At 35.6% G+C, this 13,257-nt stretch overlaps 1 protein-coding gene across 12 annotated transcripts in view; it reads left to right on the plus strand.

The window, feature by feature from the left end:
* CSNK1A1 (casein kinase 1 alpha 1) overlaps positions 1 to 10,098 on the plus strand; it is a 50,427-nt gene extending 40,329 nt beyond the window's left edge. For 2 of the 12 annotated variants that reach the window (XR_012030092.1, XR_012030090.1), the window contains 3 exons: positions 494 to 606; positions 2,388 to 4,605; positions 5,319 to 6,210. Coding sequence is in view for 9 of the 12 variants with exons in the window: in XM_072824568.1 (XP_072680669.1) it covers positions 494 to 642; positions 5,319 to 5,383 (214 nt within the window). In the remaining 3 variants the exon portion in view is untranslated. Of the gene's footprint in view, positions 1 to 493; positions 648 to 2,387; positions 4,606 to 5,318; positions 6,211 to 6,347; positions 6,423 to 7,623 lie in introns of those variants that run through there. The other 10 variants (XM_072824570.1, XM_072824565.1, XM_072824572.1 and 7 more) reach the window with 7 other exon arrangements.
* The last annotated feature ends 3,159 nt before the right edge of the window (positions 10,099 to 13,257 follow it).

Below are 13,257 nucleotides of genomic sequence, written 5' to 3' on the forward strand. Positions count from 1 at the left end.
ACTTAATATCAAAACTAACAGCAATTAAAATAGAGTTATGGGGTCTATGATTGTGTGGATGCAGGCCTCAGACTCTAGGGTTCACTAGGTGCAACCTAGAATTGGTCTTGAGTGGAGGGGGGAATAAAGTACATGTGGCTGGAAATTTTAGTTGGAAAAGAGTAAGAGTTGAGGGTAATCCTCTAACCCCAGAAAAATCTTTCCAAGCTACCAACATACACATATCTCCCACAAGCTTACATTCTTATACTTACTCTGATTTGTTCTTAGAAGGTACCTCTTATTCAGATGGTTCTCTAGATAATTGACAGCCTGACTCCATGTTTTTGTTGTTCACTCTGCCTTTTATTCCCACCCCGCTGCCTCTTTGAAGAAAGTAATAAAGGCGGCTTCTTTTTGTTAAAAAATGCCTTTACTGAATTGAAAGCTCAATAGAGTGTTTAGCGAGACTCTATTATTAAAGGATTAACATATATCATTTTATATTTTCCAGGACCCTGAACCACCAATATGACTACACATTTGATTGGACAATGTTAAAGCAGAAAGCAGCACAGCAGGCAGCCTCTTCAAGTGGGCAGGGTCAGCAGGCCCAAACCCCCACAGGCAAGCAAACTGACAAAACCAAGAGTAACATGAAAGGTTAGTAGCCAAGAACCAAGTGACGTTACAGGGAACAAATTGAGCACAAAATTGGGTAATTCATTCATTGCTAACAGTGTTAGATCAAGGAGGTGGTTTTAAAATACACAAAAATTTGGCTCTGTGTTTTTAAAAAAAGACGTCCTTGGAAAATTTGACTACTAACTTTAAACCCAAATGTCCTTGTTCATATATATATGTATATGTATTTGTATATACATATATGTGTGTATATATATATTATATCATTTCTCTTGGGATTTTGGGTCATTTTTAACAACTGCATCTTTTTTACTCATTCATTAACCCTTTCCAAAACACATTTGGTGTTGGGAATATGCTATAATCAATCAATCCAAAATCCTAGACCTAACACTTGTTGATTTTTAATAATGAATCTGGTTGGCCATGGTATTTTGACTTTCTTCCAGACTAACAGTGTTAAGAATTTTTTTCTGCATGTTAATGCTTTAGCATTTAAAATGGAAAATTGTGAACATGATCTAATTTTCAGAGGTGAGTCTGGCATTGCCCCCAAAGTGTCTATCTTCTCAGTTGCAGAGCATCTCATTTGCGCTCTTAAAAGCTCAAATAACTGAAAAGCTCGACACGTCTTTCCTAGTCAAAAAACCAGGTCTTTCTTAGTTGCTGTTTACATAAGGTTCTTAATTTCAAAAAAACAATTTTTTTGTTTTGGGCTTTATTTTATAACATCTTGCAAATATTCAGGGTCTGGGAGTTCATTGTGGAATTGAATTCTGCAGTTAGGCTTCGCGAATTGAAAAAACTGGGGCAAATGCCATTGAACTGGTAGTCTGTTTCTTTTCTGTCTCTGGCAATCCTAGTGCTACTAAGGAGTAGAACTGTTAGGGCACAGTTCCATTCTTGTCACTGTTGCCATACAGTTCGACTCCTGTGTTTCATGGTTTTGTTTGTTTTTCTTTCCCCCCTTTCTGGGGCTTATTACCTCCTGATACTTGCCTAGTTTCTGGAAGTGGTGGGCAGGTAAGGTTTGGTCTTTGGCTTCTAATTATTTAATTTCTGAACAACTGCTTTAGTCTGAACTTAGTCTTCTTTGGTCAATTTTTTTGGAATTGTATTTAAACAATTTTGTGATTTAAAAATAGACTCTAATCTGAGGATACTTTTCAAGAAATAGCATTCACTGATGTCATCCTCATCCCAGCAGCTTATCTATTAGGAATGAAGTTGAGATTTTTCTCTTCCACGTTTCTGTATTTGGGAAGGATTCATAGTTGAAGACTTAATGTAATGGGGGTTCTTAGATGATGAAATTTCAGCTCAGGATAGCAAACACTAATGGTTGCCTTTGCATCTCAGTTGGGACTTAATTGTCCCTTTGAGTGTTTTAATCATTGTATGACTAATCGCAGTGTCAACCTCTTAATGAAGTAGGTTTACTAGCTAGTGTCGCTGAGAAATGATCCTACCAGTGTAATGTTTTAGATTTAGGACTTGTTATACCTGATATCTATAGGGTATTTACTTTTTTTCATAAAATGAAACCAATTTTTGCCTAAAGCTAGCTGGGATAATAGGATCATCACGAGTTGCATTTTCTAGAACTAAAATTAGATTGAAATCTCATCTGACCTAGAACATTTCACTTCAGGCATTCAGCAGCTTTCAGAAAGAATTCCCTTATTTTGAATTAGTTCCATTGTTAGTTTACTGTTTGTCTCTTTCTCAATAAACAAGCAGAATTTTTGTCCTGCCTTATTTAGGTCTTAAAGATGAGAAGTTGGATCCACGGAGTTAGTGTGTTTCCTTGGAAAGAAATTGTAAATTAAGTTTAATCCTTAATTTTGTATTGTAACGATTTTTCATAAAAGCAACTTTAAAAATCTTATAAAATTTTTACGGTGCTTGGCTGGCTCAATTAGTATAGCATATGACTCTTGATCTCAAGGACATGAGTTGGAGCTCTACATTGGAGGTAGAATATATTTTAGAACAAGAAAGTCTCATAGAATTTTCATAGCAGTGTTAGACAAGGCTTGTACAAATTATCACATAAACACCAACTTGTAAAATTTTGAAAAATTGGACTTTCCATAAAATGTTATCATTTACCTTTGTGATAACCTTCAGAGAAACATTTTAAGGTGGTATATTTTGACTCCAAGTGAAATGTTGCTTGCTACTAAAATGTTCCATATTGTAGAATACGAACAACAAAATTGTATTTGATCTTTGATTTCTTGAAAACATTAATTTTGGGTATAGAGCCCCAAACAGATCTCACATGATATCCCTTATGTATAAAGCTATGGAAGTATATCAAGTTTGAGGGTGGCATGAAAGTAAATAGTTTGAGCCTATTTTCCTGACCCAAACCCCCTTATCCAGACTATCAAGAAATCTTGAAGTCTGGAGTTGAAGTCTGGAATGAAGATAGTCACTTTAGGTTACTTATTTCCTGATTTCAATCTCTAAGTATTAAGAGTGTTTTAAAAAGCATACCATCTTAGGGTCCATTACAATAGTTTTTTATTCAAGGAAGAGCCCGTGCAACTCAACTATTTGCTGATTCCAAGAAATCCTTTCAGTGATGATAACATCATAGTATTAAAATTTTAGAAGATGCTTTTTAAATACAGCATCTCAGTTTTCAGAGTTACACTCTTCAGAGGTTTTCCACAACAGAGAATACAGTTTCTTAAATGAGTCTTCAGCAAGTAAAGCTGTATATTGCAGGAATATGTTCCTGGAAAAATCCCTCAAATGGTGCTCTTGACTAATAACATATTTTGCATTATTATTTTTATTTTTGAAAAATCTATATCAAATGTTTCTGTGGAAAAGTATAAATTGTTTCAGCAGTTGGTTAAGAATTTTCGTTAAGAGATTCTAAAGTCTGCCTTACTCTTATTTCAAAACAGTAAGCTGACTTACTCAGCTAAGATGGGCTTCTTCTATGTATTAGACTTCTAATTAATTTTCTAAAGAAAAGATCTTTTGAAATATTCCATTCCAAAACCCATCAAAAGAGTATGAAACAAGGCATTTCTCATAAAGCCCACCACAGTGGCTAATTTTCAGTGTTCATGTGCCACAAGATTATAATTACTGTTTTGTACATGTTAAGGAGAAAAATAAAAGATTCATATCTGAGGCACCTTCAAATTCATTTCACTTCCTTTTCTTCAACTATATGTGATTATCATAAAAGTACTCGTCAAGACATTTAAGAAGTACTAAAGGAAAAGGAAATATTTTTAGGACATTCAGAATCCAGTTAAGTTCACCATTTCTTTAGTTGAGGTCAGAGAAGGGGAGAATTCCGGAAGGTAGTGAAGCCAAAGTTGGATCCTTACATAATTCTTTTCTCATTATCTTTATCCATCTGTTCACTACTCCTGCCAGTGATACTAAACATAGTTTTATCATCGTGTATGTGGATGTCAAATTGTTGACAAAAGATAGATTTTTCCATCACATTCTCCTACAATGTCCATGGTCTTCCTTGAGTTACCTTCCAGTATTTACTGGGATTCATCTACCATTTATGTTTAGCTTAACTTTTTCTGACTTGACCAACTGCTGCTAGGAATGTGGCTGGTCACTCAGCAACATAACCCAAATCACAGGGGAAGACCTTGAAATATCTGGAGACTGATCTTCTCTGAATACACTCAATCTAAAGAAGTGCCAGGGAGCTACATCTGCTTGCTGAAATTTTTGTCAGCTTTTTTCACTATGGACAGTACAGCTGGAGAGAAGAGCTCAGTAACCCAACAAGAAATGAAGAAGAGTGTGCAAGAGTTGATTTGTGGTGATCTGAAGCCTACATCTCCAAGGCTTGCTGGACCGATCGAACTTCAACTTGTCAGATTGGATGGATAGGATACCACAGCAGTTAGAAGACAGAAGAGTTGAGTGTTGCTGTGACTCAGTATATGCAGATCATCTACCAGTTGGGGAAGGAATCCATTTTAACAGGTATTTTAAAGTTCAACAACCTCAGAATTCTCTATTAGGGAAGACAAAAGAAATCGGAGTGTTTTTTTTTTGTTTTGTTTTGTTTTTTTAAATACAGTTTAGGGGTAATGTGTACTTTGTATACTTAAGATGTCATTTATTTGTAGTGATAGAAATAAAATGTATTTTCTTTCCCAATTTCTAATACATTTTTTTAGTTAGGAAAAGTTATTGTAGTTGTTTTTGTTTTTCTTAATTAACTTTTATAGTGTCAGTCTGATTCAAAATTGTCCAAGCTTGATCTGATTTTTTGTGCAAACAAAAATTCCACACAAGCATGTTATAGAAAAGTTGACTCATAAATGGCATTGCATTGTGAAGATGAATATTGTCTTCAAACTATTTTTTAAAAGTTCTGTCTTCTACTGTGAAAGGATCCAAAAATTTCAAAAGCCCATCAAGCCATACTATTATATAAATAGCCCTTTGAACTAGTTTGTGGTTCTGTTTAAAAAAGAAAGTCAAGGACATATGAAGTGAATTCAGAAGTAAGAGCTGATATATACTATTCAGATTTTGGAGTAAGGGGTAGAATCTCATTAGTTAAATACACATAAACATTTTTTTCCTTTTGCAGATTTGAAAAGGAACTTAAATGTAGCTATTATAATTCAGTGATCCCAATGATTGTCCAACCCTGTTTTAACTTTGTTTTTTCCTTTTTTTTTTTTTAGGGACAAAGGGTTCCATTCCTTATTTTAACTGTTGTTGCAGTGAAGATGGGTTTTGGGACTTTTAGAAGCCAGAAGCCAGGAGAAGACTACCCAAACTACAAGATAAAAACCAAGGACTCATGCAGGCTGGGGAAAAAGAATGCTTAGCATTCGAAGATTGAATGCTGAATTACCTGCTAAATGCTCCCATTGAGATTTTTCTTTTAACTTCAATAACATCTTAAAACAATTCACTGGAGAAGCATTGATCCCTGGATGCACACATACCCTACCACTGGCCAACCTGAAGAGTTATATCTGGATGTGACTGCTCTATTCTACCAGGAATATTTTTAGGCTAGCCTTTGTCTGATCCCTAAGCAATTGTAATCATTAATTGACCCAGTAATTTCTCAAATACCAGATTAAAAGATGAACAGATAAATTCTTATTTAGATATAATTTTTATCCCTATTAAAGACCCCAAATTTTCTAATATTTTTGTTGACATAACTTACCTTTTCTTTTTAGTTAGTGACAGTGGTTTCTATTTTAAGGCTGTTTTGTATATTCAACATAGTGATTAAATTACTCCATATATTGTAACTGCATAGCAAGCTATGATAAACTGTTTTAGTAGTTGTGTAAATGTTTTTCTTTATCATATTTAAGTATAATTGCAGGACTTCAAATGCTCATCAGGGTAAGGGTCATTTCTGTTTAGCTAATTCATAGTGTTAATCTGCTTTTGATACTCTGTATTTTAACATTGGAATTAGGTTACAGAATATGGTCTTATTTTAAAATTTAATTCATTGCTTTGACAGCCGTTTCTTTTTATACTTACCTTGGTATTTCTGTTTAGTAATACACCAAATACTCCTGTGGTGAAGTACATTTTCAGAAAGTTTCATTGTTTTGTTTTTCATTTTTGGCATTTGCTTTATGAATTTTAATACTTGGGCAGGCAACAAAGGTCTATTGTGTGCCTACTCTGTTAGTAATGTAGAGAGAGAAAGAAGTATATGACACTTACTTGTTTGTCCTCAGGTCTCAAGCACAATATATTTTTAAATGGATGAAGATGACTTTCTGTTCTCAAATGGAAAAGCTCCTAGTTAACAGGTTGAGACAGTATTAAAACCAACAAATGATCTATAAATATTTGACATTATTCTGGGGGAAAAAGGGCATATATGCGTGCTAAGTAAATTATAGAAGCATATTATTTGTCCCACTAAAGCCCATTGGAGATGGCCCACCAAATGTTTGAGAAGCACAAAAAAGGGAGAAGTTTATGATTAAGAAAAATGTGATTTCAGTGCTAAAGAAGTGAGAGATCAGAGTGGGCTAGAAAGAGTTATAATGAGCCTGCAGGGGGTGGTGAATCAAGGGACATGGGCACCTCAAAGAATGGCTGTTGGTGAGAAGAGGGTACTAATGGGATTCTCATGTTATTGTTGAAAAGTAGGCATATTTCCTTTCTGTCTCTAGCCATATATAAAGCTTGTAGGTAATAGAGATCAGCATTTCCTTTAGTGGTCTTTAACCACAGATGGAACATGCAGCTATTACTACCTAAAGCTGTTTTCTATTCAAACCTGCCTGGATGTGGAAGTCTTAAAAGTCTAATTGTGGGGGAGGAGGGTAGTGTGTGTAGGGTGGGAAGGCTTAAGTAAAGAAAGCCAAAGTAAAGGCTTCAGTTGTTTATATTTTCAAATCTGGAGCAAAACCTTTCCTTTTTAATGTAATTGATGAAAGTAAAAAATTTTGAAAGGTATATGGTTTGTGTATAAAAATCATATACATAGCAGTTTTGTGTTCTATGGAATAATTCAATTATCTTTTGAATACATTCATTGTTAAAGCTTACTGTTACTTATATGCATCAGAAATAATGTGCAGAGCGGTTCCTGCACACAGTATGGTTAAAATGTATATACTTTGTAGTTTTTAAGGCAAAGCAATCTGTTTTTCATTCAATAAATATTAGAACACATAGTATGCTCTAGGTACTAGAGAAATAGAAGTAAACAAAACAGGCTTATTGGAACCACCAGTAATTCTCTAGCTTGAGAATTGTGTGCTGACTGGGAAGAATGATACAACTCCTACCTAAAAGCATCCAGAAAAAGGTTTTTTGTTGTTCTAAAAATTGAGCTAGTCATTTTCAAATAGATGAAAATAACACAAATCACCATTCTCAAGTAATTATTAGCTCAATTTCATCCAATTTCCCAAATTTGGGTGTAGGTTTTTTTTTTTTTTTAATCTTTTTTAACTTGGAATTTTAATTATTTTTTCTGTTCTGATTTTTTTTTAACAGGTTTCTAAGCATGAATCGAGGAACAGAAGAAGCAGAGCAGATGATCGGAGCAGCATTTGTTTCTCCCCAATTCTAGGAATTTTAGTTCATATGTACACTAGCCAGTGGTTGTGAACAACCATTTACTTGGTGTAAAGAACTTAATTTCAGTATAAACTGGCTCTGGGCAGCATTGGTGATGCCGTGTCCTGAGTTGTAGCCGCTGTAATTGTGAATATTAACTGAGATAGTGAAACATGGTGTCCAGTTTTCTATTGCATTTTTTCAAGTGGAAAAGTTAACTAAATGGTTGACACACACAAATTGGTGGAGAAATTGTGCATATGCCAATTTTTTGTTAAAATCTTTTATTTTGAACTATACTGCTTTGAGATCTCATTTCAGAAGAACGGCATGAACAGTCTTCAGCCACAGTTGTGATGGTTGTAAATGCTCACAATTGTGCATTCTTAGGGTTTATCCATCCCTGGGGTTTGCAAGTTGTTCACTTAAAACATTCTTAAAATGGTTGGCTTCTTGTTTGCAAGCCAGCTGATATGGTAGCAACCAAAGATTCCAGTGTTTGAGCATACGAAAGACTCTGCCTGCTTACCTGTGCTAGAAATAACAGCATCTAAAGTGAAGACTTAAGAAAAACTTAGTGACTACTAGATTATCCTTAGGACTCTGCATTAACTCTATAATGTTCTTGGTATTAAAAAAAAAAAGCATATTTGTCACAGAAGTTTAGTTAACATCTTACAACTGAACATGTATGTATGTTGCTTAGATAAATGTAATCACTGTAAACATCTATATGATCTGGGATTTTGTTTTTATTTTGAAATGGGAGCTTTTTGTTTACAAGTTCATTAAAAACTAAAAACTGTTTCTGTAAGGAAATGAGATTTTTTTTAACAACAAAAATGCCTTGCTGACTCACTATGAAATCAAAATCTCCCCAATTTTTTAATAGACTACTTCAAGCCATTTGTTACATACTATTCCTTTGCAAATCATTTTAGATTTAGTGTTATAACTTTTCCTCAGATTTTTTTATTTAAAAAAATTATTCTTTCGTCTGAAGGGGAAAGGCATTCTTTTATTTTTCCTTTTTTAATGACTTGCAGGCACAATACCTAGTAGCTGCAGCTGCCAGGACTTGGTGTTGTAATTCCTGCAGCCTCAGACTACACAGCTGGACTGATTTTGAATAAGAATGAAAGCGTTAAAGGGTTTAACTACCATTTGTAGTTTTTCTTTAAATTCCTTGTTAATTGGAGTTGAGCAGATTGATTCTTAACCTTGGAGAGCATCCCACCAGGTGAGGTTCATATGATTGCTGACCCTCCCTTTGCCCCTATTTTCCTTCAGTTATCTGTGCTTCCTCTCAATCTTAAATGCACTCATTTCTTGCCTCTTTCTGACCCAAGAGAAAGAAAAGCTTGACGGTAATTCTTTAAATAGTGTAATTTATTCATTTGTAGATTAAAAGAACCTTTGTCTGAAAATGTGACAGGACCTGTTGTGTAAATGTAGGTATTTTGTAAAAATAACCTTGAAACTGTACATTGACACATATTTGGTCGGATTGTGTCAGGCTTAATTTTTTTTCTTTTTTCTTTCTTAAAACTACTTTAGCAATAATCCCATGAGTACCACATTCTGCTATTAAAGATCTGTTAGCACCATCACATGCAGAAATCTTAATGAGTGCAAACTTGAGGTAGGCAGCTTACTTGTGTTTTTTCTGTCCACCATGTCAGTTAAGGTATTTGTTTCTTGACTAATAAACCCTTTGATACTTTTAGCCAGAAATCAGTCTCATAAAGCTATTTTTGAGTATAGTTTGTGTAAAATAAAAATGTTTAGCTTTGGTAATAACTTTTCCAAGCTGAACTCCCTCTAGCAAGATATTTTTCAGTGCTTTTATTTACTATGCACTTAGACTATGCACTTTTTCTGAAATATTTTTGTAACACTTAACTTTTTTGTATTTTTGCCATTTGAAAAGGTTGTGGTGTAGTTGGTCTGTAATTAAGTTGCAGATTTAAAACTGCTGTTAGCTTTGTAAATCAAAATATAGGTGTTTTTGTCCTGGTATATCTTCATTCCATCTGCAGCTGGAGCTGGAATCCCATTGATCTTCTAGCTACCATTCATTTTCTTCACAGTTCACAAAAGAAGAATGTGAAATTCAGTGAATGCTGTTACTAATCCTGTCGGGAGATGAATCTCATTTCACCAAAATTAAATTATGTTTTTCCACTAAAATGATGATACAAGTTGAAGACACATCACTCTGAAATTGGAAGACCTCACCACTTAAGGCTCCGCAGTGGCTTACCCAGCTGAACTCTAGGTTACTACTCTACTTTGTTCACCCATTGGGGGGTGCAGTTTTTTTTAAATGTTGGGAGATGGCCATTCTAACTACTGTTGAATGTCTCTGTTTTGGGAAGGTATAACAAGAAAATAAAAAAGAATATATATGAAGGGAGAGACTGGTTATCTCCTCCCATATGGTTGTGCTCCTGCTCCTATGGCCTACAAGTGACATTTTGGAGGTTTGCGTTTACTACTATTTTCCATCAACAACTAGCAAGAGATTTTCCTATTTCTACTAGTCCTTGCAACACTATTAAAATGTTTCAAGCAGAGAATACTGTAATGATTATAAACTTAATTCCATTGTAATAAAAATACAAAACAAGATTTTAGAACCCAAGTCAATAAGTTAGTGTTCCCTAACATTTGCTGAAATACAGAGAATGGGTTCTTTTAACTTGAGTAGAATGAACTGTGGGACTTCTAAGAAGGGTGCCCCAGACTCCCAGCTCCAGAAAATTCAGTCCCTTTAGAGACTCTTCCTGAGAGAAATGGATATGTATCAATATTTTAGGTTTTCTCTGTTTTTAATATGAATAACCATGTAATAAAAATGTAAGTAAGTCTTTATGAGGTGTAGCAGTCTCAAAAACAATTCATCTCAGATATGCTGTCCCCTTTTAAATGGCCAAAGATGGTGATGAATCAAGAGTAAGTCAATCTAACCAGGTTGTGCATCACCAAATGGTACATTGTTGCAATGAAATGAGTTATTTTCTGAAATGACTTGTTAGATCAGTTTTGAGAACATAGGCAAAAGGCAAAAGTAATGAAAACGTTGAGCAAGAGGGGAACTATTAGACTAGCTGTTCAAGGCATGTTTTAGGTTGTGGTCAAACGACATTGTGGACCCACCATAACTAGAATGCACGACGAGAAGGAAAACTGCAAGTTGGAGAGACCTGGGAATTCACACTTCATTCTGTTGTTTGGTCCCTGTTCTTTTTCAGCCTGGCAGGGTGAATTGGTTCATTTGACCTTTTGCCTTTACCATACCAGATCCCTCAAAGACGTTTTTTGTTTTGTTTTGTTTTGTTTTTGTTTTTGAGGAATGGCTCCTATTGGCTACTATGAAGACATGTTTGTGATGGTGATGGTTTAAGTACTGGGAACGGCTCTCTGGTGTCAGTACTACCCTAGACCTGAGCCAGAACACCTGACTCCCTAAATGACTTCTGAATGGGTAGAAGAGTAGAAGAGTAAGGTAGAGATGGATAGAGTGTTTAAATGATCAGTAGGTTAGATCCACATCCTTCATACCGAGGAAGCCAACCAGAGTATGTATGAGTTCTGGTTAGTCGTCTGATACTCAAATTGAGGATTTCTTACATCACATGGCCATTCTATCACTCCAGTCATGTTATGTTTTTATAGGTGCGTATTTGGTTGCAGAAGCATTTGAAGAAATGAACTGAATTATTTTGGCATCACAGTGCACATTCCAAATTGATTTTAGACTGTCCGTAGCTGTGCAGCTACCGGGAGTTCAGAAGTGACCAAAACCCTTTCAACAGCTCAATGTAACTATTGCTGTAAGAATAAGCTTTTAGGTGCTATGAGAGCACCCAGCAGGGACAAACGGTCCTAGAGTTTAAGGTTTTAAAAATGGAAGTGTAGACAAATGTGGGAGCAGATCAATAGTGAGCAGTAAATGAAAACTCTGAAAGAACTAAGTATGGAAGGTAGAAAACTGGTGTAGGACCATAAAGGGAAGTTAAAAATCAAGTGCTCTTTGAAAGGATCACAAAGTACTCAAGGGATCTAATGGAGGTGGGCAACACATGGGAGCTGTAGGGAGACCAGGGCCATTCCATGAAAGCAAAAGGGTGTGGAAAACCAGTGAATAGGAAACCAGTATTTTCAGTTACTATCCCCAAAACTACCTTCACCTATAGCAAAATTTAGGTGTTTGTATATACATTTCTTTGATGCCATTAAAGGTTTATTTCAGAGTGAGAAGTAGGGGTAGAGGGAGAGAGTCTCAAGCAGACTCCAGCTGAGTAAGGAACCTGATGTGGGCCTTGATAGGATTCAAATCAGGACCAGAACTGAAACCAAGAGTCAGACACTTAAACCCTTGCACCACCCAGACACCTCTTTGATACCAGTAAAGAGGTTATAGGGACACCAGGCTGGCTCAGTAGAGCATGCCACTTTTGATCTCCAGGTTGTGAGGTTCAGCCCCATCTTGGGTGTAAATCTTTAAGAAAGCTGTGAAGTACAGATTGTTTTAGCTTTATTTTTGAGTTAAAAATTTTTGTGACTTCGTTGATTTAAAATCATGAGTTGTACATTTATCTACTAAGTATCATGGTTCAAACCTTAAGGCCAGAGCTAGGTCATCTCCGTGAACTGAGTCAATATCTGCAGAAATTGTCTGCATTTTATATAGGCTTTTAGTTTACAAGGTGCTTATTAAGCTTTTAATTTTTGTTACTTTGGTATAAGACTAGTAAAATGAGTCCCACTGCTCAACAGATTGAACAGTTTGCATTTTGCCCCTTTATTGTTATGCACATCTCTTTAAAGCATGCATTGAACATTTTTATTTTTATTTATCTTTTTTATTAGAGCATGAGAGGGGTTCAGAGAAGAGGGAGGGAGAGTGAGAATCATAAGGAGGCTTCACAGCCAGTGCAGAGCCCTATAAGGGACTTGATCTCACAACCCTGAGATCATGGTCTGAGCCTAAATCAAAAGTCAGATGCTTAACCAACTGAGGCACTCAGGTGCCTCTGTACCTAAATATTTTAATGTAGATTTCTCTAAGAACAAAGACCTGCCCATATTAATCGTGGTACAGTTACCAAAATCAGAATATTTTAAGATTGACCCAATTTTCTAGTTCAGCCTGTTTTCATCAGTTATCCCAAGTGTCTTTTGTAACACTTCAAGTTGTTCAGGATCCAACACAGGGCCATTTATTGTACTTAGTTGTGTCTGTGTAGTGTTTATTAATTTGGAACAATTCCTCACCCTTTGTCATTCATGACTTTAATATTCTGTGTGTGTGTGTGCGTGTTTTATTTTCCAGCTGTGTTCGCTGAGGGTCTGGAACCTGTGCTATTAACAGTAGCAGTGAGCACACCTGAGCACCCACATTTTAATTTCTAAATACTGAAAGGAACCATGGGTTCTTGGAGAAATGTCCAGCTTCAGGGCTGGGGTAGAGAAAATAGAAGATGAACCTGGAACATTCTGTTGTGCCAGAATGAAAGGAAATCTCAAAAAATGATGAGTGCATTTCAGAATGCTGGAGTCACACCC

Source organism: Canis lupus, chromosome 4, assembly GCF_048164855.1.
Source record: "Canis lupus baileyi chromosome 4, mCanLup2.hap1, whole genome shotgun sequence".
NCBI lineage: Eukaryota > Metazoa > Chordata > Mammalia > Carnivora > Canidae > Canis > Canis lupus.